Here is a 20,716-nt window from a genome sequence, read left to right on the forward strand (position 1 = left end):
TTATGGAGAAGTGAATGGCCATAGAATCCACATTCTTCTAGACCCTGGAAGCTCACACATCTTTGTTAATTACGAACTTGTGCAGAAATTGGGTTTGGACACAACACTTAACGATCATACCTACGAGGTACGCCGACCTGCGGGTCGACAAGTATGGGATTGAAAGGTGAAGAAGCTACCGATCCGGATTCAGGACTACGAAGATATTCTTGAGTGCTATGTTATGCATCTAGAGCATGTAGACTTGTTTTTAGGGATTAAGTGTTTTAAGACCCTTCAAGTCCAGATAGAAGGGTCTAGTCATTCTTTTTCTTTTGAACATCGGAACACCCAGTATTGTATCCATCCCTCTCAGGAACCTCTTGTCAATAACGTTGATTTTGGAAATATAATGGATTCTTCTCTGTATAATGCTTTCCACTGTGTCTTGATTTCACTTTCTTCATTTCTCATACCTACTATGGATGTCAATGAATTAAGTGTGTTTGAAAGTAAAGAATTAAAGAAGTTACTTGATTCATTTCAAGATGTATTTCCAAACGAGCTGCCATCGGGCTTACCACCCGAAAGGGCAGTAGATCATCGTATTGATACGGTCCCTGGTGCTCAACCTGTTAGCATTCCACCTTACAGGATGAGCCAGGCTAGGGAAGATGAGTTGGCAAGTTCACAAATTATTTGAGGATGGGCCAAATCTGTCCAAGTAAATCACCTTGCGGTGCTGTGTTACTTAGGAGAAAGAAGGACAACACCTGGAGAATGTGTGTAGATTACAAGAGATTGAACAAACTGACAATAGAGAATTGTTATCCTCTCCCTAGATCAGATGACCTGATTGACCGATTAGTCGGAGCGAAGTATTTCACAAAGATAGATTTATGTACTGGCTATCACTAGATACGTATTCATGAAAGGCATGTCGAAAGAACCGCTTTTCGGACTAGGTATGGCCTTTACGAGTTTCTCGTATTACCTTTTGGGTTAACCAATGCTCCAGCCACTTTCCAGCAAATGATGAACGATCTTTTCGTGAACATTTGGAAAAATTCGTGGTTATGTTCTTGGATGATATTTTAACCAGCCACTTTCCAGCAAATGATGAACGATCTTTTCGTGAACATTTGGGGAAATTCGTGGTTGTGTTCTTGGATGATATTTTAGTATATACTCATACTCTTGAGGATCACGTTAGACACCTCACGATTGTCTTGATTATTTTAAGACAGAATCGACTGTATACTAAATTAAGTAAATGTGAGTTTTTTATGACAGAAATCATTTACTTGGGACACAAGATCACAAGAGACGGGTTGAGCATTGACTATGACCGAATTCAGAAGGTTTTGGCTTGGCCGATACCGCAGATAGTGAGACAACTTCATTCTTTTCTCAATTTTATTGTTTTTCATCGGATATCTGTGCGGGAGTACTCTCAGCTCACCCTACCGATGACCGACTTGTTGGCAGTTTGTAGACGTAAGTCAAATCAGCCTCTCACTTGGAATAATGATCTGGATATGGCCTTCAGACTTTTGAAAGATAAAGTCAAGGAAGCACCTACCTTAGCACTACCCAATCCTAGTCAACCTTATGTTCTTGAGACTGACACGAGTGACTATGCGATCGGGGCTTCTCTATTCCAAGATGGTAGACCTGTTGCTTTCAAGAGTAGAAAGCTAGACAACACTCAATCTCGTTGACCAACCCTTAAGAAGGAGCTTTATGCTGTCATTCACACTCTCAAGGTTTGGAGGCATTATTTATATGGCTCCAAGTTTGTGGTATTAATTGATCATCAGTCAATCAAGTATGTGTGTGATGTCGATGATTTGTGAGGAAGAAAAGCTCGATGAGCTGAGTTAATGCAAGATTTTGATTTTTGAGATCCGTTATCGAAAGAGGTCCATGAATAGTTTAGCAGATGTGCTTAGTCGGATCAAAGAGGTGAATACTTTGTCGTTCACCGAGATTTCTACTGACTTATTTCAGTCATTGAGAGGGCTTTGCAGGACTGATAGTTATTTTGGTCCATATTGGCAAAGGATCCAAGACGGGAGCTCGTTGATTGACCAAGACTCAGTGCTTGAGCAGCCTACCATTTAGGCTGCGGGAGGCCAGTGCATGATTCAGAATGGTTTACTATTCCGTGATGACAAAATTTGTGTACCATAGGTCTCGGACGTTAGGTCCAAGATTCTTAAGGAGTGTCACAACGCCCCTTCTGCTGGACACCCCGGGGTACACAGGACATTAGCTTTAGTGAAACACACTTTTTATTGGCCAAAGATGAAAGTATTTAGAAGATTATGTCCTCAAGTGTCAAGTTTGTCAAGCAAATAAAGCTGAACGCTTTAGACAGGCTGGGATGCTGCATCCTTTACAAATCCCAGGTAATAAGTGGAAAAGTATTTCCATGGATTTTATTACCGGATTACCAAGAACACGTCAAGGCCACGATTCTATTTGGGTTGTGGTGGACCGCTTGACAAAAATGACTAGAATTTTACCTACACGGAAGACTGTTACAGCTACGCAATTAGCAAGGCAATTTATCAAGCAATGGTTTAGACTGTACGGTTTACCGCAGGACGGTCAATGATAGGGACTCTAAGTTTACAAGTGACTTTTGGAAGCTTCCTGTTGGGGTAAAGGCATTATGCCCACCCTTATAGTGTGTACAAGCCCATAAGTTTTATAGTACATAGTACACTTAGTACTTTTAATGTACTAAGTGCACTATGTGTACTAAAGCAAATATACATGTGTGATAGGGGAGTCACACACTCATACTGTGAGTTGACTTATCCCCACATGTCTCTCTCTCTTTCCCTTCTTCTTCTCTGTGTATGTCTCCCACATGAAACCCTAACTCTCAACTCCTTCAACTGGTATCAGAGCTGCGGTTGTGTCCGTGTGTGTGCGGGTGTGCGGAGTCGTCTTCATCGCGAAGAAGAAGCTCGGCTATGGAGCCTTGAGCTTGGCACGAGCAGAGGAGATTGCTTGGAGCTTTCTGGTGCTCAGTAAGGAGCACGTACGAAGCGGAGCGCTGCCGGGGCTGGAGCGCCTGGTTCTGGTGTGCAACTTCTATCCTCCGTGTCCTGATCCTAGCGTTGCGTTCAGACAGAGCGCCCACTCCGACCTCAACAGCCTCATCTGCCCGTCACTGCAATCCAGCGCGCAGTCCAGCAAACAACAGTCCGGCAAACAGTCTACGCGCAGCTCCGCTGACAACTACCGCTCGTCGTCGCCCACGTTTGCCTCCCGGCAGGGCGACGCTAGTGTTGCGAGCTCTGTCGCCGCCCGATTTGGCCTCCCTGCCTGGCGGCTCTATTACAGCGAGCTCCGCTGCCACCCGTTTCAGCCTCCACGCCCGACGGAGAAAGCTCCACCTGCCACCCGTTTTGCCCTCCCGGGCCAGTGGATTCAGTGGGGAGGCATTCGCCGCCACCGTCCCCTCCTGTGCCCAGCCTACGCTTCCGTTCGAGGTCCAACTGAAGTTCCATCACCATCTTGCTCGCGCCGTCACCGGCTGACCAGCCTGCCCAAACAGGGCCCATGCCTGCGACCAACCCAAGCTCGACTGTGAATTGGCATCTCGACCACCTCTCTCCACAGCCGCGGCAAACAGGGGTCCTCTTTGCAAGCAGCAGCATCAGCTCCTTCACGAATCAGAGCAAATACGACTCCTCCCTTTTTTTTCTAAAACAAAAATCAGAAATTGTCTGAGGTATTTTGCTTCAATTTTTTGGGATTTTGCATGTCCATTTTCATCAATTGAGCAGGTACAGGTCCAAATGGCTCAAATTTTGAGCAAAATTGGCAACATTGGGTGACATTGGTCACATTCCGGGTCAATTTGCAAGAAATTGGATGTCAACATTTGGGGCTTTTGATGTAATTGTGCCATTGGGCATTCATACATACTGTATGATGTGAGCAATTTCACATTCGGGGCTAAATTGCAGGAAATTGGAGTGCAAATCAAAGGGCTTTTGTGCCAATTGGGTTGATTTGCATGCAGGCGCTGGCATTTGATGCTTTGGGCAATGTGTTGATGCCTGTCAAGCACTCAATGTGCCAGTAAATCAAGGGGCTTTTATGTATTGGATGTATATGTGGCCAGGGGGAAGCATTGTGAAGACTCTGGATGCCTTCATGTGCATTAATGTACCATTCATGATCAGAAATTGATCTTGAATCAAGGGGCTTTTCAAGATTTTGTGCTTGTTGAGCTTGGCAAAGCAGCAGGGAAGACTTTTATGCCTTGAACCCTCAGTAATCCACTTGCAGTCAAGGGGCTTTTGCTCAATTTCTGTCCGGGACTGTTGTATGCAATGGTGGGGACTGTCAAGGTCTGATTTTCACTCATTTGGACAGCTAGGAGAGCATTTATTGCTACTGTACTTGCTGGTACAGATTTGGTACAACTTTGTACAAGTTTTGGCATGGCTGTACATTGATTTGAGTGAGGAAAAGGTTCATTTTCAGCTGCTGTACTTGCCGGTACAGATTTGGTACATCATTGGTGAGCACTTAGTACTGTTGTACAATACTTTGGAAGGGGAACAGAGCACATCTAAGGTGCTGTCATAAATCTGCAGCAACCAGATTTTGGTGATTTTATCACATTCAGTGGGAGGAAAGTTGCATTCGTGCTTCCGCAATGGGAGATAAACTTTGGGAGAACAACTGTGAGCATTTTGTGTGCTTTGGTGCAGTGTTTGCACATCTTGCAGGGAGTCAGGCATTGACTGTGTCAAAGGTTGCATATTGCTATGGCAACCACAGGTGAGAGCTCTTCATTGCTTCACATCAAAAAGCTTGAAGGCTCACATAATTATGACATTTGGCAAACCCAGTGCTATAATGTGTTGCTCCAGAAGAAGCAGCACAAGCCCATCAAAGAAAGGGGTGTAATGCCCGCTTCTCTTACTGCTGAAGAATGGGAAGATATGGATGAGCCGGCAAGATCCACCATCATGTTGTCTGTGTCAGACACTTTACTTTTCAGCATACGTGAAAAGAAGACAACTTGGGGAATGTGGCAAAGATTGCAGGACTTGTATGCCCAGCAAAGTGCCTCAAGCAAAGTGTATTGGTTGAAGAAACTCATAGGTCTTCAAATGAAGGAAGGGCGTCTATGACAGCCCATCTAAATGAGTTAATGGTGTTGTCAGCCAGGTCATCAATCAAAAGTTGGCAATGGACGATGAGTTCAAAGCCACCTTTCTCTTATGCACTTTGCCAGAGAGTTGGGACACATTCAAGACAGCCACTAGCAATTCAAATGCTATGCTATCATATGCAGATGTGGAGGGTGCTCTCCTTCAAGAGGAGATGAACAGGAAGAACAACTCTGTTGGAAAGTCCAATGTAATGAATGCACGTGGGAGATCCCAACAAAGGGGTAAAAGCCAAGAACGGGGAAGGAGCAAGTCCCGCTCCAAAAAGGACTTGGAATGCCATTATTGTGGCAAGAAGGGACATTTCAAAAAGCAATGCTACAAATGGAAGAATGATCAAAAGGAAAAGGACAAAGGCAAAGACAAAGACAAAGATGAAGCCAAAGATGCAAAGCCAAAGAGCAAAAGTGGAGTCAAGATTGAAGAAGTCAATGTGTCACATGCAGGTGACAGTGAGGATGAAGTCCTATTCATGTCTTCACTTAATGCCCATTCACTCCATGCAGGAGATGGTCATGGTATGCACTCATGGATCATTGATTCAGGTGCCTCCTTTCATGTCACAGGTTACAGAGACTTGTTTGTCAGGTATACTGCTGGCAATGAAGGAGTAGTTTATTTGGGTGACAACCATGCATGCCAGATTCTTGGCAGAGGTGATGTGAGGCTTGTGTTTTCAGATGGTTCACAGCTTATGCTCCATGATGTCAGGCATGTGCCTGAGATCAAGAAGAACCTGATTTCTACTGGATAGCTTGATGATGCTGGTTATGTTACCACATTTGGTCGTGGAAAGTGGAAGATTAGTAAGGGCTCACTGGTTGTTGCCAGAGGCTCTAAGGTGGACACTCTTTACTCCATGCATGCTAATGTTTGTCACCATGCTAATGTAAATGCAACCGAGCAGCCGGAAATCTCTATGTGGCATAGCCGGTTGGGACACATGAGTGTCAAAGGAATGGAGCAATTGTCTCGTTTTGGTTACTTGCCTTCTCTAAAGTTCTCAAGTTTTCAGTTTTGTGAGCATTGTATATATGGCAGGCAACTCCAGTGCCCCCACAAGAAAGCTCTTGGACAGAAAGATGCTCAGTTAGAGCTTGTGCATACAGATGTATGTGAGATGCCTCAACTTTCTTTGGGAGGAGCAAAATATTTTGTGTCTTTTATTGATGATGCCACACGCAAGGTGTGGGTTTATCCTCTTCGTTTGAAGGGTGATACATTCTCAGTGTTTGAGAAGTTTGTTGCTCATGTTGAGAATCAAACTGGCAAAACACTGAAGGCTTTGTGTTCCGACAATGGTGGAGAGTATATGTCCAAACAGTTTCAGGACTTTTGTGATGCTAAAGGCATCAAGAGGGAGCTCTCTACTCTTTATGATCCTCCACAAAACGGGACAGCAGAGAGGATGAACAGGACCATTCAGGAGAAGGTCCGTTCTATGTTGTCACATGCTGCGTTACCTCATGGTTTTTGGGCTGAAGCTGTTATGACAGCCGTTCATCTTATAAACAGGTCACCTAACACGAGGCTTGGTGGGAAAGTGCCAGAGGAAGTATGGACAGGGAAGCCTCCGTCCTACAAGCACTTGAGAGTGTTTGGTTGCGTTGCGTACGTGCACATACGCAAGGAAATACGCACCAAACTTGATCCTAAGTCTCACAAATGCATATTCCTAGGATATGGTGACAGAGTGAAATGGGGTATAGACTTTGGGATCCAGTGAATAGAAAGATTATACACAACAATGATGTCATTTTTTATGAAACATGCATGTATAAGGAGCCTGCAAGGCAACAGGAGCCTGGCAGAGTCATCTTTGATGATGATGGGCATCATGGACAACAACCAAGGGCTGTAAATCAGCCATTACAGCAACAAAACCAGCCCTTAAATGGTGCTGAAAATGGTCCAAATGGACAGCCAGAGATGGCAGAAGATATCCCTATGGATATCCCACAATTAGAGGAGATACCGGGCATGATCTTTCAACCTTATGGCATGGAACAGGAGCCACCAATAGGTGATATGCAGGCTGGACAACAACCTGCAAATGATGGTCATTGGGTACGGAGGTCCACAAGACCCTCCAGACCCCCTGACAGGTTTGTTCCAGGGGTTGACTACTTGATGCTCACTGACTGCGGAGAGCCCTCTTATTATAAGGAGGCTTTACAGAGGGCAGACAAGGCTCTTTGGGAGCGTGCTATGAAGTCAGAGATGGATTCTCTGCACAAAAATGGAACATGGAAGTTGGTGCATTTGCCTACAGGCAAGAAGGTTTTGCCATGCAAGTGGGTTTACAGGCTCAAAGTTGCACCTGATGCAAAGCCAAGATACAAAGCCAGGTTAGTGGCTAAGGGCTTCAAGCAGGAATATGGTGTGGACTTTGATGAGATCTTCTCTCCAGTGGTCAAAATGACCACACTTAGAGCTGTATTAGCTTTGGTTGCTCATGATGATCTGGATTTGATTCAGATGGATGTGAAGACTGCTTTTCTTCACGGTGATCTCCATGAGGAGATATATATGCAACAGCCAGAGGGTTATGCAGTGAATGGAAGGAGAAGCTTGTATGCAAGCTGAAAAAGAGTCTTTATGGGCTCAAACAGGCACCAAGGGAATAGTATCATTAATTTGATACATTCATGAAATCCCAGGATTTCAGGAGGAGTGACATAGATCACTGCTTATACACCAAGAAAGCTTTGGATGGCAGTCTATTGATCCTCATCTTATATGTTGATGATATGTTGATTGTCGGGAAATCTCGTAAAGAGATGGATGCCTTGAAGAAGAGGCTGCATCAGACCTTTGATATGAAGGATTTGGGTGATGCAAATCACATTTTGGGTATGCGGATACTTCGGGACAGAAATCAGCATGTGTTGTATCTGTCTCAGAAGGAATACATTGGCAAAGTTTTGCAGAGGTTCAATATGGAAGGGGGGAAGAAGACTAGTACTCCTTTGCCTCCATATGTGAAACTCAGTGCTATGGACAGCCCACAGTCGGATAGTGACAAGGCTGATATGGCCAAGATTCCGTATGCTTCAACTTGTGGCAGTCTCATGTATGCCATGGTTGCTATACCAGGCCGGACATTGCATTTGCAGTGGGAGTGGTGACTAGATACATGGCCAACCCTGGCAAGAAGCATTGGGAAGCAGTGAAAGGTGTCATGAGATACCTGAAGGGCACACAGGATATGTGCATCTGCTTTGGCAAACAGGATGCATTAGTGCATGGTTACACGGATTCGGATTATGCCGGTCATCCAGATAATCGGAAGTCTACTACCGGTTATGTGTTTACATTCACAGGAGGTGCTGTGTCATGGATATCCAGGATGCAGAAGTGCTACAGAGGCCGAGTATATTGCAGCCACCACAAAGGCTTGCAAGGAGGCATTATGGCTATCTCGGTTAGTGGTTGATTTGGGTTATACAAGGGATATTCCATTGTTGCATTGTGACAGTCAGAGTGTCATCCAGTTGGCAAAGAACCCTGTCTTTCATGCAAAGACGAAGCATGTGGATGTGAAGTATCACTTCATCAGAGAGGTGATAGAGAACAAGCAGATTCAGCTTGTCAAGATTCATACAGATGACAACCCGGCTGATCTGCTGACAAAGAGTTTGCCTCCAGAGCGGTTTGCTCATTGGATGAGGCCAGTTTCAGCCTTGATATGGCCTTGTATATTATCATGTACATGCTGATTTTTCTTTTCCTTCATTTAAGAGCACTTTGCCTTTAAGTGGGAGGTTGTTGGGGTAAAGGCATTATGCCCACCCTTATAGTGTGTACAAGCCCATAAGTTTTATAGTACATAGTACACTTAGTACTTTTAATGTACTAAGTGCACTATGTATACTAGAGCAAATATACATGTGTGATAGGGGAGTCACACACTCATACTGTGAGTTGACTTATCCCCACATGTCTCTCTCTCTCTCCCTTCTTCTTCTCTGTGTATGTCTCCCACATGAAACCCTAATTCTCTCCCTTCACATCCAAGTGTGGACGTCCGGTGACCGGCCAAGAGCCTATAAAAGAGTGGCCAAGGTTAGTCAATAGTACATAGAGTCTCGCGAGTCTTTGTGAGAGCTCTATGGTCAGGAGCCTGGATCTAGTGCAGACGTGCACTTGCTTCATGCAACCTAGGCCGGCAGTAGACTCAAGGCCCACGAGGGTAGCTCCGTGGCGGTATGGGACGTCACAGGGTAGAGATTGGTCGGTACGTCTTGCTAGTTAGCTCAGCTCATGGCTCGGTGGAGACAGCCAAGACTTGTGGGTTTTGCCCACGGCTGTCAAGGTTGGGTGGTGAGTTAGGTCTGCACCCCCTTCACGTTATTTGGCTTTGTTTTGCAGGTTTCGAGTCTTGTTATACAGGAGCTTTCTTTGAGGAGATCCGTGGGGATACAAATAGTCTCAAAAGTAAAATATGCGAACACACATTTTTGGAGTCTCCGCCTTCAGCCACACCTCCCTGATCTCATCGACGGGATAGGAGCATCCTGGATAAGACCTTCACTTTTGGGAGGTGACTGCCTTGGCTCAGCTAAGGCAAAAGGATATGGTGGTTCTCCTCCTCGACTTTGAGAAGGCCAAGTTGACTGGACTTTCCTAGAGAGCACCATGCTTCCGATGAGTTTCTCGGCCTCTTGGAAGCAGGGTGTCTTGGTCCTCTAATCATCGGCGCACAGCCAGGTCTTCATTCAGGGCACGCTTCTCCATTACCCGCTCGGTGCGCCACGGCTGCCCCCTTTCTTTTACTCTTCATCATGGAGCCCATGAGCAGCTTCCTACACACGCCGGATACCAGCTTTCAGGGTCTCCGCCTCCCCATTCACACCTTGGAGAAGCTCTTTGATGCACAGTTTGCGGATAACATAGTTGCTTACTTGTCCAACTCAGGTGGGAATCTTCGACATTTTGTAGAGGCTATTGAGACTATTGAGGCTATTGAGCTCTTATGCCTTGCTTCTGGTGCGCATATCAACTGGAACAAGTCGTGTGGCTTTTGGGTGGGACCTTCACCCAAAACTACCCACTCCCCGACTTGGCGCCTGGTCGATGCTTTCTAGTGGACCTCGACATGTTACCTTGATGCCAAGCGGGCATATACATCACAACTGAGCAACACATTTTTGGAGCTAATAGTAGTGCAACACTTTTGTTATGTCTCCAAAAAGTCACAACTAGGCTAGCATAAATGATGAGGTTAGACTTATGTTGAAGCATGGTCTCTAGATAAGGACACTTAGGGCTGTAGTGCCTTTCTGCTTGACATAAACCAGGACTATCATGAAGTGTCCTTGGCATTTAAGTCCTCGCTCTTCATGGCAGACCCAAAGTCTATATAAGTGAGATATATTGATGGAAAGTTCAGGCTATTTCCCAAATTAACAAAAACTAAAGTGCTATCTTGACTCCATGAGAGGATAGGTGCACACGACATGGGGCACCTAGTGAGGAGCATGGTTGATATATACGTACGTACGGATCTGATCCGTACCGTACGGCCGTACTGTACGGATCCGTACACGTACGGATCGATCCGTACGTGTGGGTTTTTTAATGCTGAAAATCGCCGAGCGTGTATGAATGGGCGCCCGCCTGGCGGCTGCCTTTGGGTACATACTAGGCCTTTCAACTTTAATTATTGGACTCCAGAGAGCGTGCGTTACAGAGAGGCGAGAGCAGGAAGATTTCGAAAAAGACCAGGCGACCACAGCGTTGGAAATTTGCCGCCAGGCGTGCGTGTAGGTAAACTGAGCATCTTCCTCTCTCTCTCTTTCTCTCCCTCTTGAGTCTTGAGTCTTATCTCTTTCTCTTGCATATGTGCTGCGCACTTGGCAGGTGCAGACAAAAGTCTCAAGAGCCATCATGCCTAAGCCAACTAACCCGTATTGGCAAGAGCACACCAATGTGATCCGCATTGTCAACACGCCAGGGCAAGCTGGATCTGGCACGCGACGATGGCAATGCAAGTATTGCAACTTTCAGCTCACCAGTACCATTTCTCGCGTCGTTATGCACTTGACAGGCATTGGCACAACCAATAACTGTGCAGGGTGCAAGGCAGTACCAAAGGACATTAGGGATAAGTTGATTGCTGAGAATTTTCCAGCAATGGGTGCAGGGAAAAAGGTGAAAGGTAGTCAACAGACACAGGATGCTCTCCATGATGCACTCTTGGGAGACTTGGGTGGTTCTTCACAGGTTCAGGAGGAGCAGCCCACTGGTAGTAGGAAGAGGGCTCGTACCATGCATGAGCAGCAGGACTATGTGGAGGATGATGGAGAGATGCATGCACCAAGGCAGACTACCTTGCCTTCTCGAGTTGCCTCTCTTTCTTGGGTGAAGGAGCGCCAGAAAGTGGCTGAGATGGAGATTGCTCGCACTCTCATTGAGTGCAACATCTCCTTTCATGTCTTGAGGACTGAGCAGTGGCAGAGGATGGTCAGAGCCATAGCCCAGGTTGGACACACAGAGGATTGGTCGGGGTTGGAATACAATAAGATGCGGACCACTACGCTTGAGGAGTAGAAAGCATTGATAGATAAGGCATTGGTACCAGTGAAGGCAGGTTGGGGGCAGTTTGGGTGCACCATCATTTCAGATGGCTGGAGTGACATTCGTAGGCGACACATCATTAATATTCTTGTGTCGTCTTGCCTTGGCACGTACTTCTTGCGTGCTGTTGATGCAGGAAAGGCTGGAGAGCGGATTACAGGTGAGTTTATCTATGAGCACATCCGGCAGGCTATACTTGAGGTTGGCCCAGAGAATGTGGTGCAGGTTATTACTGACAACGCCTCCAATTGCAAGGCTATGGGTGAGATGATTGAGGCAGAGTTTAAGAACATTGTCTGGACTCCATGTGCAGCTCACTGTCTTGACTTGTTGATGGAGGACATTGGGAAGTTAACATGGGTGTTGCCTATTGTTTCCGATGCCACAAAAATGACTACTTTTTTCCGCAAAAAGCACAAGGCATTGGCTATCTTTAGGAGTCACAGTACACTTGACATGGTGCGGCCCTTGAAGACCAGATTTGCATATATGTATCTTGTGTTGCAGCGACTCTATGCAGTGAGGGATCCACTTCTACAGACAGTAGTGGACCCGAAGTGGAGAGAGATGCATCACGCACAGGAGTCCACTAGATACATACAGCGGCGGGTGCTTGATGAGTCCTTTTGGTCGGAGGTGCAGGCTATGATAGTAGCATTGCAGCCAATTTATGTGTTGCTGCGTGTCACAGACATGGAGGGCTCCACCATGGGCCTAGTCTATCATCTCTTCTCAGAGATGAAGACACACATCAGAGGCTGCAGATCACTGGCGCTTGATCGGTATGTACTTGCTTCTGCAATGATTACTCTCGAGTCTATTAAATATTTAGTATAATACTATAATGTATAATAGTAAATACTATAATCAAAATTCAGCCTGTTAACTAATGTTGCGTCAATGCTTTTACAGTCGGGAAGAGATCTTGGCTATTGTAGACAAGAGATGGACATTTATGAGTCGGCCCATTCATGCGATGGCTGCATTGCTTCATCCTTTCTACAAGAAGCCAACTCTTTTTAATGACAGGAGTCTACTACAGGGCAAGGATGCGTACATTGGCTTGATTTGCGAGGAGGATGAGCAGTTGGACATTGATGCAGAGCTCGCAAGCTATGTGACGGGGAGAAAACTGAATTAGGGTTTAGAGTTCATTCATGGGAGACATACACAGAGAAGCAAGGGAGAGAGAGAGAGAGAGAGTTGTGGGGATAAGTCAACTCATGAAAAGCATGAGTGTGTGACTCCCCTATCACACATGTATATTGCAATAGTACACATAGTGCACTTAGTACATTAAAAGTACTAAGTGTACTATGTACTATAACTTATGGGCTTGTACACACTATAAGGGTGGGCATAACGCCTTTACCCCAACAACCTCCCACTTAAAGGCAAAGTGCCCTTAAGTAAAGGAAAAGAAAAAATCAGCATGTACATGATAATATACAAGGCCATATCAAGGCTGAAACTGGCCTCATCCAATGCCCATCAAGTGTCTGCAATGAGCAAACTGCTCCGGAGGCAAACTCTTCGTCAACAGATCAGCCGGGTTGTCATCCGTATGAATCTTAACAAGCTGAATTTGCTTGTTCTCTATCACCTCTCTGATGAAGTGATACTTCACATCCACATGCTTCGTCTTTGCATGAAAAACAGGGTTCTTTGCCAACTGGATGGCACTCTGACTATCACAATGCAACAATGGAATATCCCCTGTATAGCCCAAATCAACCACTAACCGAGATAGCCATAATGCCTCCTTGCAAGCCTCTGTGGCTGCAATATACTCGGCCTCTGTAGTAGATAAGGCAGTGCACTTCTGCATCCTGGATATCCATGACACAGCACCTCCTGTGAATGTAAATACATAACCGGTAGTAGACTTCCGGTTATCTGGATGACCGGCATAATCCGAATCCGTGTAACCATGCACTAATGCATCCTGTTTGCCAAAGCAAATGCACAAATCCTGTGTGCCCTTCAGGTATCTCATGACACCTTTCACTGCTTCCCAATGCTTCTTGCCAGGGTTGGCCATGTATCTAGAAACCACTCCCACTGCAAATGCAATGTCCGGCCTAGTAGCAACCATGGCATACATGAGACTGCCACAAGCTGAAGCATACGGAATCTTGGCCATATCAGCCCTGTCTCTATCTGACTGTGGGCTGTCCATAGCACTGAGTTTCACATATGGAGGCAAAGGAGTACTAGCTTTCTTCCCCCCGTCCATATTGAACCTCTGCAAGACTTTGCCAATGTATTCCTTCTGAGACAAATACAACACATGCTGATTTCTGTCCCGAAGTATCCGCATACCCAAAATGTGATTTGCATCACCCAAATCCTTCATATCAAAGGTTTCATGCAGCCTCTTTTTCAATGCATCCATCTCTTTACGAGATTTCCCGGCAATCAACATATCATCAACATACAAAATGAGAATCAAGAGACTGCCATCCAAAGCTTTCTTGGTGTACAAGCAGTGATCTATGTCACTTCTCCTGAATTTCTGAGTTTTCATGAATGTATCAAATTTATGATACCATTCTCTTGGTGCCTGTTTGAGCCCATAAAGACTCTTTTTCAGCTTGCATACAAGCTTCTCCTTTCCACTTATTGCATAACCCTCTGGCTGCTGCATATATATCTCCTCATGGAGATCACCGTGAAGAAAAGCAGTCTTCACATCCATCTGAATCAAGTCCAGATCATCATGCGCAACCAAAGCTAATACAGCTCTAAGTGTGGTCATTTTGACCACTGGAGAGAAGATCTCCTCAAAGTCCACACCATATTCCTGCTTGAAGCCCTTAGCCACTAACCTGGCTTTGTATCTTGGCTTTGCATCTGGTGCAACTTTGAGCCTGTAAACCCACTTGCATGGCAAAACCTTCTTGCCTGCAGGCAAAGGCACCAACTTCCATGTTCCATTTTTATGCAGAGAATCCATCTCTGACTTCATGGCACGCTCCCATAGAGCCTTGTCTGCCCTCTGTAAAGCCTCTTTGTAACATGAGGGCTCCCCACAGTCAGTAAGCATCAAGTAGTCAACCCCTGGAACAAACCTGTCAGGGGCTCTGGAGGGTCTTGTGGACCTCCGTACCCAATGACCATCATTTGCAGGTTGCTGTCCAGCCTGCATATCACCCATTGGTGGCTCCTGTTCCATGCCATAAGGCTGAAAAATCATGCCCGGTATCTCCTCTAACTGTGGTATATCCATAGGGATATCTTCTGCCATCTCTGGCTGTCCATTTGGACCATTTTCAGCACCATTTAAGGGCTGGTTTTCCTGCTGTAATGGCTGATTTACAGCCCTTTGTTGTTGTCCATGATGTCCATCATCATCAAAGATGACTCTGCCAGGCTCCTGTTGCCTTGCAGGCTCCTTATACATGCATGTTTCATCAAAAATGACATCATTGCTGCGTATGATCTTTCTATTCATGGGATCCCAAAGTCTATACCCCATTTCACCTCTGTCACCATATCCTAGGAATATGCATTTGTGAGACTTAGGATCAAGTTTGGTGCGTATTTCCTTGCGTATGTGCACGTACGCAACGCAACCAAACACTCTCAAGTGCTTGTATGACGGAGGCTTCCCTGTCCATACTTCTTCTGGCACTTTCCCACCAAGCCTCGTGTTCGGTGACCTATTTATAAGGTGAACGGCTGTCATAACAGCTTCAGCCCAAAAACCATGAGGTAATGCAGCATGTGACAACATAGAACGGACCTTCTCCTGTATGGTCCTGTTCATCCTCTCTGCTGTCCCGTTTTGTGGAGGATCATAAGGAGTAGAGAGCTCCCTCTTGATGCCTTTAGCATCACAAAAGTCCTGAAACTGTTTGGACATGTACTCTCCACCATTGTCGGAACGCAAAGCTTTCAGTGTTTTGCCAGTTTGATTCTCAACAAGAGCAACAAACTTCTGAAACACTGAAAATGTATCACTCTTCAAACGAAGAGGATAAACCCACACCTTGCGTGTGGCATCATCAATAAAAGACACAAAATATTTTGCCCCTCCCAAAGAAAGCTGAGGCATCTCACATACATCTGTATGCACAAGCTCTAATTGAGCATCTTTCTGTCCAAGAGCTTTCTTGTGGGGGCACTGCAGTTGCCTGCCATATATACAATGCTCACAAAACTGAAAACTTGAAAACTTTAGAGAAGGCAAGTAACCCAAACGAGACAATTGCTCCATTCCCTTGACACTCATGTGTCCCAACCGGCTATGCCACATAGAAATTTCCGGCAGCTCGGTTGCATTTACATTAGCATGGTGACAAACACCTGCATGCATGAAATAAAGAGTGTCCACCTTAGAGCCTCTGGCAACAACCAGTGAGCCCTTACTAATCTTCCACTTTCCACTACCAAATGTGGTAACATAATCAGCATCATCCAGCTGTCCAGTAGAAAGCAGATTCTTCTTGATCTCAGGCACATGCCTGACATCATGGAGCATAAGCTGTGAGCCATCTGAAAATACAAGCCTCACATCACCTCTGCCAAGTATCTTGCATGCATGGTTATCACCCAAATAAACCACTCCTTCATTGCCAGCAGTGTACCTGACAAACAAGTCTCTGCAACCTGTGACATGAAAGGAGGCACCTGAATCAATGATCCATGAGTGCATACCATGACCACCTGTAAGAAGTGAATGGGCATCAAGTGAAGACGTAAAGAGGACCTCATCCTCACTGCCACCTGCATGTGACACATTGATTTCTTCGATCTTGACTCCACTTTTGCCCTTTGGCTTTACATCTTTGGCTTCATCCTTCTCTTTGTCTTTGCCTTTTCCCTTTTCCTTTTGATCATTTTTCCATTTGTAGCATTGCTTTTTAATGTGTCCCTTTTTGCCACAATAATGGCATTCCAAATCCTTTTTGGAGCGAGACTTGCTCCTTCCCCTTTCTTGGCTTTTCCCCCTTTGCTGGGATCTCCCACGTGCATTCATTGCATTGGACTTTCCAACAGAGTTGTTTTTCCTGTTCATCTCTTCTTGAAGAAGAGCACCCTCAACATCTGCATATGACAGCATAGCATTCGAATTGCTAGTGGCTGTCCTGAATGTGTCCCAACTCTCTGGCAAAGTGCATAACAGAAAAGTGGCTTTGAACTCATCGTCCATTGCCAACTTTTGATTGATGACCTGGCTGACAATACCATTAAACTCATTTAGATGGGCTGTCATAGAAGCCCCTTCCTTCATCTGAAGGCCTATGAGTTTCTTCAACCAATACACTTTGCTTGAGGCACTTTGTTGGGCATACAAGTCCTGCAATCTCTGCCACATTCCCCAAGCTGTCTTCTCTTCACGAATGCTGAAAAGTAATGAGTCTGACACAGACAACATGATAGTAGATCTTGCCAGCTCATCCATATCTTCCCACTCTTCAGCAGTAAGAGAAGCGGGCATCACACCCCTTTCTTTGATAGGCTTGTGCTGCTTTTTCTGGAGCAACACATTGTAGCACTGGGTTTGCCAAATATCATAATTCTGCGAGCCTTCAAGCTTCTTGATGTGAAGCAATGAAGAGCTCTCACCTGTGGTTGCCATAGCAAAATGCAACCTGTCAATGCCTGACTCCCTGCAAATGTGCAAACACTGCACCCAAAGCACACAAAGTGCTCACAAATGTTCTCCCAAGCTTTATCTCCCACTGCGGAAGCAAGAATGCAACTTTTCTCCCACTTTATGTGATGAAAACACCAAAAATCTGGTTGCTGCAGATTTTGGACAGCACCTTAAATGTGCTCTTTTGCCCTTCCAAAGTACTGTACAGCAGTACCAAGTGCTCACCAATGATGTACCAAACCTGTCCCGGCAAGTTCAGCAGCTGAATTTGAACCTTTTGATCACTCAAAACAGTGTACAGCCATGCCAAAACATGCACAAAGCTGTGCCAAATCTGTACCAGCAGGTACAATAGCAATAAATGCTCTCCTGGCTGTCCAAATGAGTGAAAATCAGACTTTTACAGTCCTGTACACTGCATAAAACAGTCCCGAACAGAAATTGGGCAAAAGCCCCTTGACTGCAAGCTGATTTCTGAGGATTCAAGGCATAAATGGCTTGCCTGCTGCTTTGCCAAGCTCAACAAGCATACAAACTTGAAAAGCCCCTTGATTTGAGATCAGTTTCTGATCATACATGGTACATTGACGCACATGAAGGCATCCAGAGTGTTCACGATGCTTCCCCCTGGCCACATATACATCAAATACATGAAAGCCCCTTGATTTACAGGCACATTGAGTGCTTGTAAGGCATCAACACATTATCCACAGCATCAAATGCGATTGCCTGCATGCAAATCAACTCAATCGGCACAAAAGCCCCTTGATTTGCACTGCAATTTGCTGCAATTTGCTGCAATTTTGCCCAAATGTGCGATTTTTCACATCATACAGCATGTATGAGTGCTTAATTGCACAATTACATCAAAAGCCCCAAATTTCGACATCCAATTTCCTGCAAATTGAACCTGATTGTGACCAATTTCCTGCAAATTGATCCTGATTGTGACCAATGTCACCCAATTTTGCCAATTTTGCTCAAAAATTGAGCAATTGGGCACCTGTACCTGCTCAATTGATTAAATTGATAAGAAATTCGCAAAAAATTAGAGGCAAATACCTCTGAAATTTCTGATTTTTTCTGATTTGCATGTTGATTTCTGTTGCAGGAGAGGAGGAGGTTGATGCTGTGCAGAAGGGGAATGATGAAGCTACTGTAACTGATGTACGGTTGGCTGCCTGCTATGAAGCTCTCATCTTCAGCATTACTGTGCTGCGTGTATACAACTCTGAGAGAAGGTGACGTGAAGGGGCGTCTGCTGCTCAGCGCTGACAGTTGGCATTTACGTGTTATGGGTGAGCGTGGAACACACGCGGGCTACAGCCGGGCAGAAAACCCAACTGGTCACCGGCGTCGCCTTCGCCTGCACTTCGCAGCCTTCGCTTACTTGTCTAACGCCTTTTCGCTTAGTAGCCTTCGACGCCCAGCCTACGGCTGCTGCCTCCACGATCGACGGTTGCTACTAGCCTTCGCCTGCGTGCCTTCGCTCGCTACCTTCGTCACCTAGCGCCTTCGCTCTCACGCTGAAGGAAGGGCCAGCGCTACACGTATTCGCCTAGCGCCAGCTGACTCGCTTGACGCTCGCTATTTGGACCAGCCGACGCTACACGCCTTGTGTCAAGTCGTCCTTCGCTTCACTTAGCGCTGGCGCGCTTCCATGCAGGGCCACTAGCTGGCCTCTGTTGACGGGCCCAGTGACCACCAGCAACCTGCCTGCGCTTGGGGCGCCTCCGGCCAAGCCAAGCGCTTATCTGTACTGGCAGCAGTAGGCTTTGGGGCAGCGGAGCTCACACAGAAGAAAAACGCAGGATGATAACAGTTGATTGAAGCAGGCGACCAGCAGACTGTGGACAGAAATCATCAAGGAGAAGAGGAAGGGAGGGATCACTAAGGGCTCTGATACCAGTTGACGGGGAGAAAACTGAATTAGGGTTTAGAGTTCATTCATGGGAGACATACACAGAGAAGCAAGGGAGAGAGAGAGAGAGAGAGAGAGAGAGTTGTGGGGATAAGTCAACTCATGAAAAGCATGAGTGTGTGACTCCCCTATCACACATGTATATTGCACTAGTACACATAGTGCACTTAGTACATTAAAAGTACTAAGTGTACTATGTACTATAACTTATGGGCTTGTACACACTATAAGGGTGGGCATAACGCCTTTACCCCAACACTATGAAAATAATTTAGGGTCATCCTTTACTAGAGCTGTGGCGTTGAGGCCGGAGGCAACGAAGTTCTCTCTTACATGGTGGCAGAGTTATGGAAGACAAGGTCTTCCAAAGCTCACTCGTATCGCTTTACGTGTCCTCTCACAGGTAAAGTTTTCTATCTTTACATTTTCCATACATGTGTTATGGACCTGGGACCATGGTTCATTGTCCAATCATCAATGTCTATTGTCTATGACCATGTCCAATGTCCATTGTAATTTGTCACCATTGACACGTCACAATGCACATGTGACATGTAGGATTGCTCTGCTGGTGGATGCGAGCGCAATTGGAGCGCTTATTCGCTAATTCACACGAAGATCCGTAATCGACTCAGCACTGCACAGCTAGAGAGATTGGTCTACTGCCGAGCAAATATGAAGCTTGTGCGAGATTACCACGCTTTGGGGACACCCAAGCAGGTTAGAAAGTTGAAACTTTGGGCTAGCGTTTATACATATTACAAGCGAATATTTGTAATTACTAATTACTACTTTCTACGCTGTTAATAATGTGAACACTGAATTGCATTTTGTTTTTTAACAGACAGATCCATCGAAATTGAAGTTGGTCTCGGAGGGGAGTGCAGAGGAGACTGAGCAGCAGCAGCAACAGCTTGTGAGAAACGATCAGGAGGAGATTATTCGCATGCTGCACAGAGAGCTGGAGAGTGTGGATCGACGTGTGACGAGGTCACGTGCGCGAGTTCTCAGTCTCCCGTTAGTCGGGCGAGATGCAGGTCTAGAAGTTTCACGACGAGAGACCATTCGGCGAGGAAAGCTTCCTGTCCGTACTCCTCGGAGACGGGCAAATGAGGCTGTTCCTCTCATTCAGCCTACGGAGGATGATGATCCAGGACAGCAGAGTATGATGGCAAAGCCAGAGTATGATGAAGAGGGCAACGTCCTGACAGATGGGGACTTGCTCTCTTCAGGAGTGTCATCATCCTCATCCGATGAGGAGTTTTGAGATTCAGAGAGTAGAGTCTCGAGAGTCGAGTCGAGACTCTTTGTTATTGCTTAGTGTTTTTTACTTTTGAGTCTTGACTCTTGACATCAGACATTTATGATTTGTTATTTGTATGCTCTAGTATGAGCCTTTTAGGTTGACATCAAACATTTGTTATTTGTATG

The 20,716-nt window shown here is 45.7% G+C and overlaps 3 protein-coding genes across 3 annotated transcripts in view; 2 read left to right on the top strand and 1 right to left on the bottom strand.

Moving 5' to 3' along the window:
* EMB2016 (mRNA methyltransferase EMB2016) overlaps nucleotides 1–20,716 on the bottom strand; it is a 96,401-nt gene that overhangs the window by 30,406 nt on the left and 45,279 nt on the right.
* LOC147618791 (uncharacterized) lies at nucleotides 10,941–11,885 on the top strand. The gene has a single exon (XM_086773848.1). The coding sequence runs from the start codon at nucleotides 11,073–11,075 to the stop codon at nucleotides 11,733–11,735; it is 663 nt and encodes a 220-aa protein (XP_086629974.1). The 5' UTR covers nucleotides 10,941–11,072; the 3' UTR covers nucleotides 11,736–11,885.
* On the top strand, nucleotides 11,884–20,691 carry LOC147618792 (uncharacterized). Its single transcript, XM_086773849.1, has 5 exons — nucleotides 11,884–12,544; nucleotides 12,675–12,875; nucleotides 19,544–19,688; nucleotides 19,844–20,005; nucleotides 20,130–20,691. Exons 1-5 carry the CDS (start codon nucleotides 12,021–12,023, stop codon nucleotides 20,550–20,552), a joined length of 1,455 nt encoding a protein of 484 aa, XP_086629975.1. The 5' UTR covers nucleotides 11,884–12,020; the 3' UTR covers nucleotides 20,553–20,691.

Source organism: Cibotium barometz, chromosome 34 (assembly GCF_041138505.1).
Source record: "Cibotium barometz isolate CiBa-2024 chromosome 34, ASM4113850v1, whole genome shotgun sequence".
Lineage (NCBI taxonomy): Eukaryota > Viridiplantae > Streptophyta > Polypodiopsida > Cyatheales > Cibotiaceae > Cibotium > Cibotium barometz.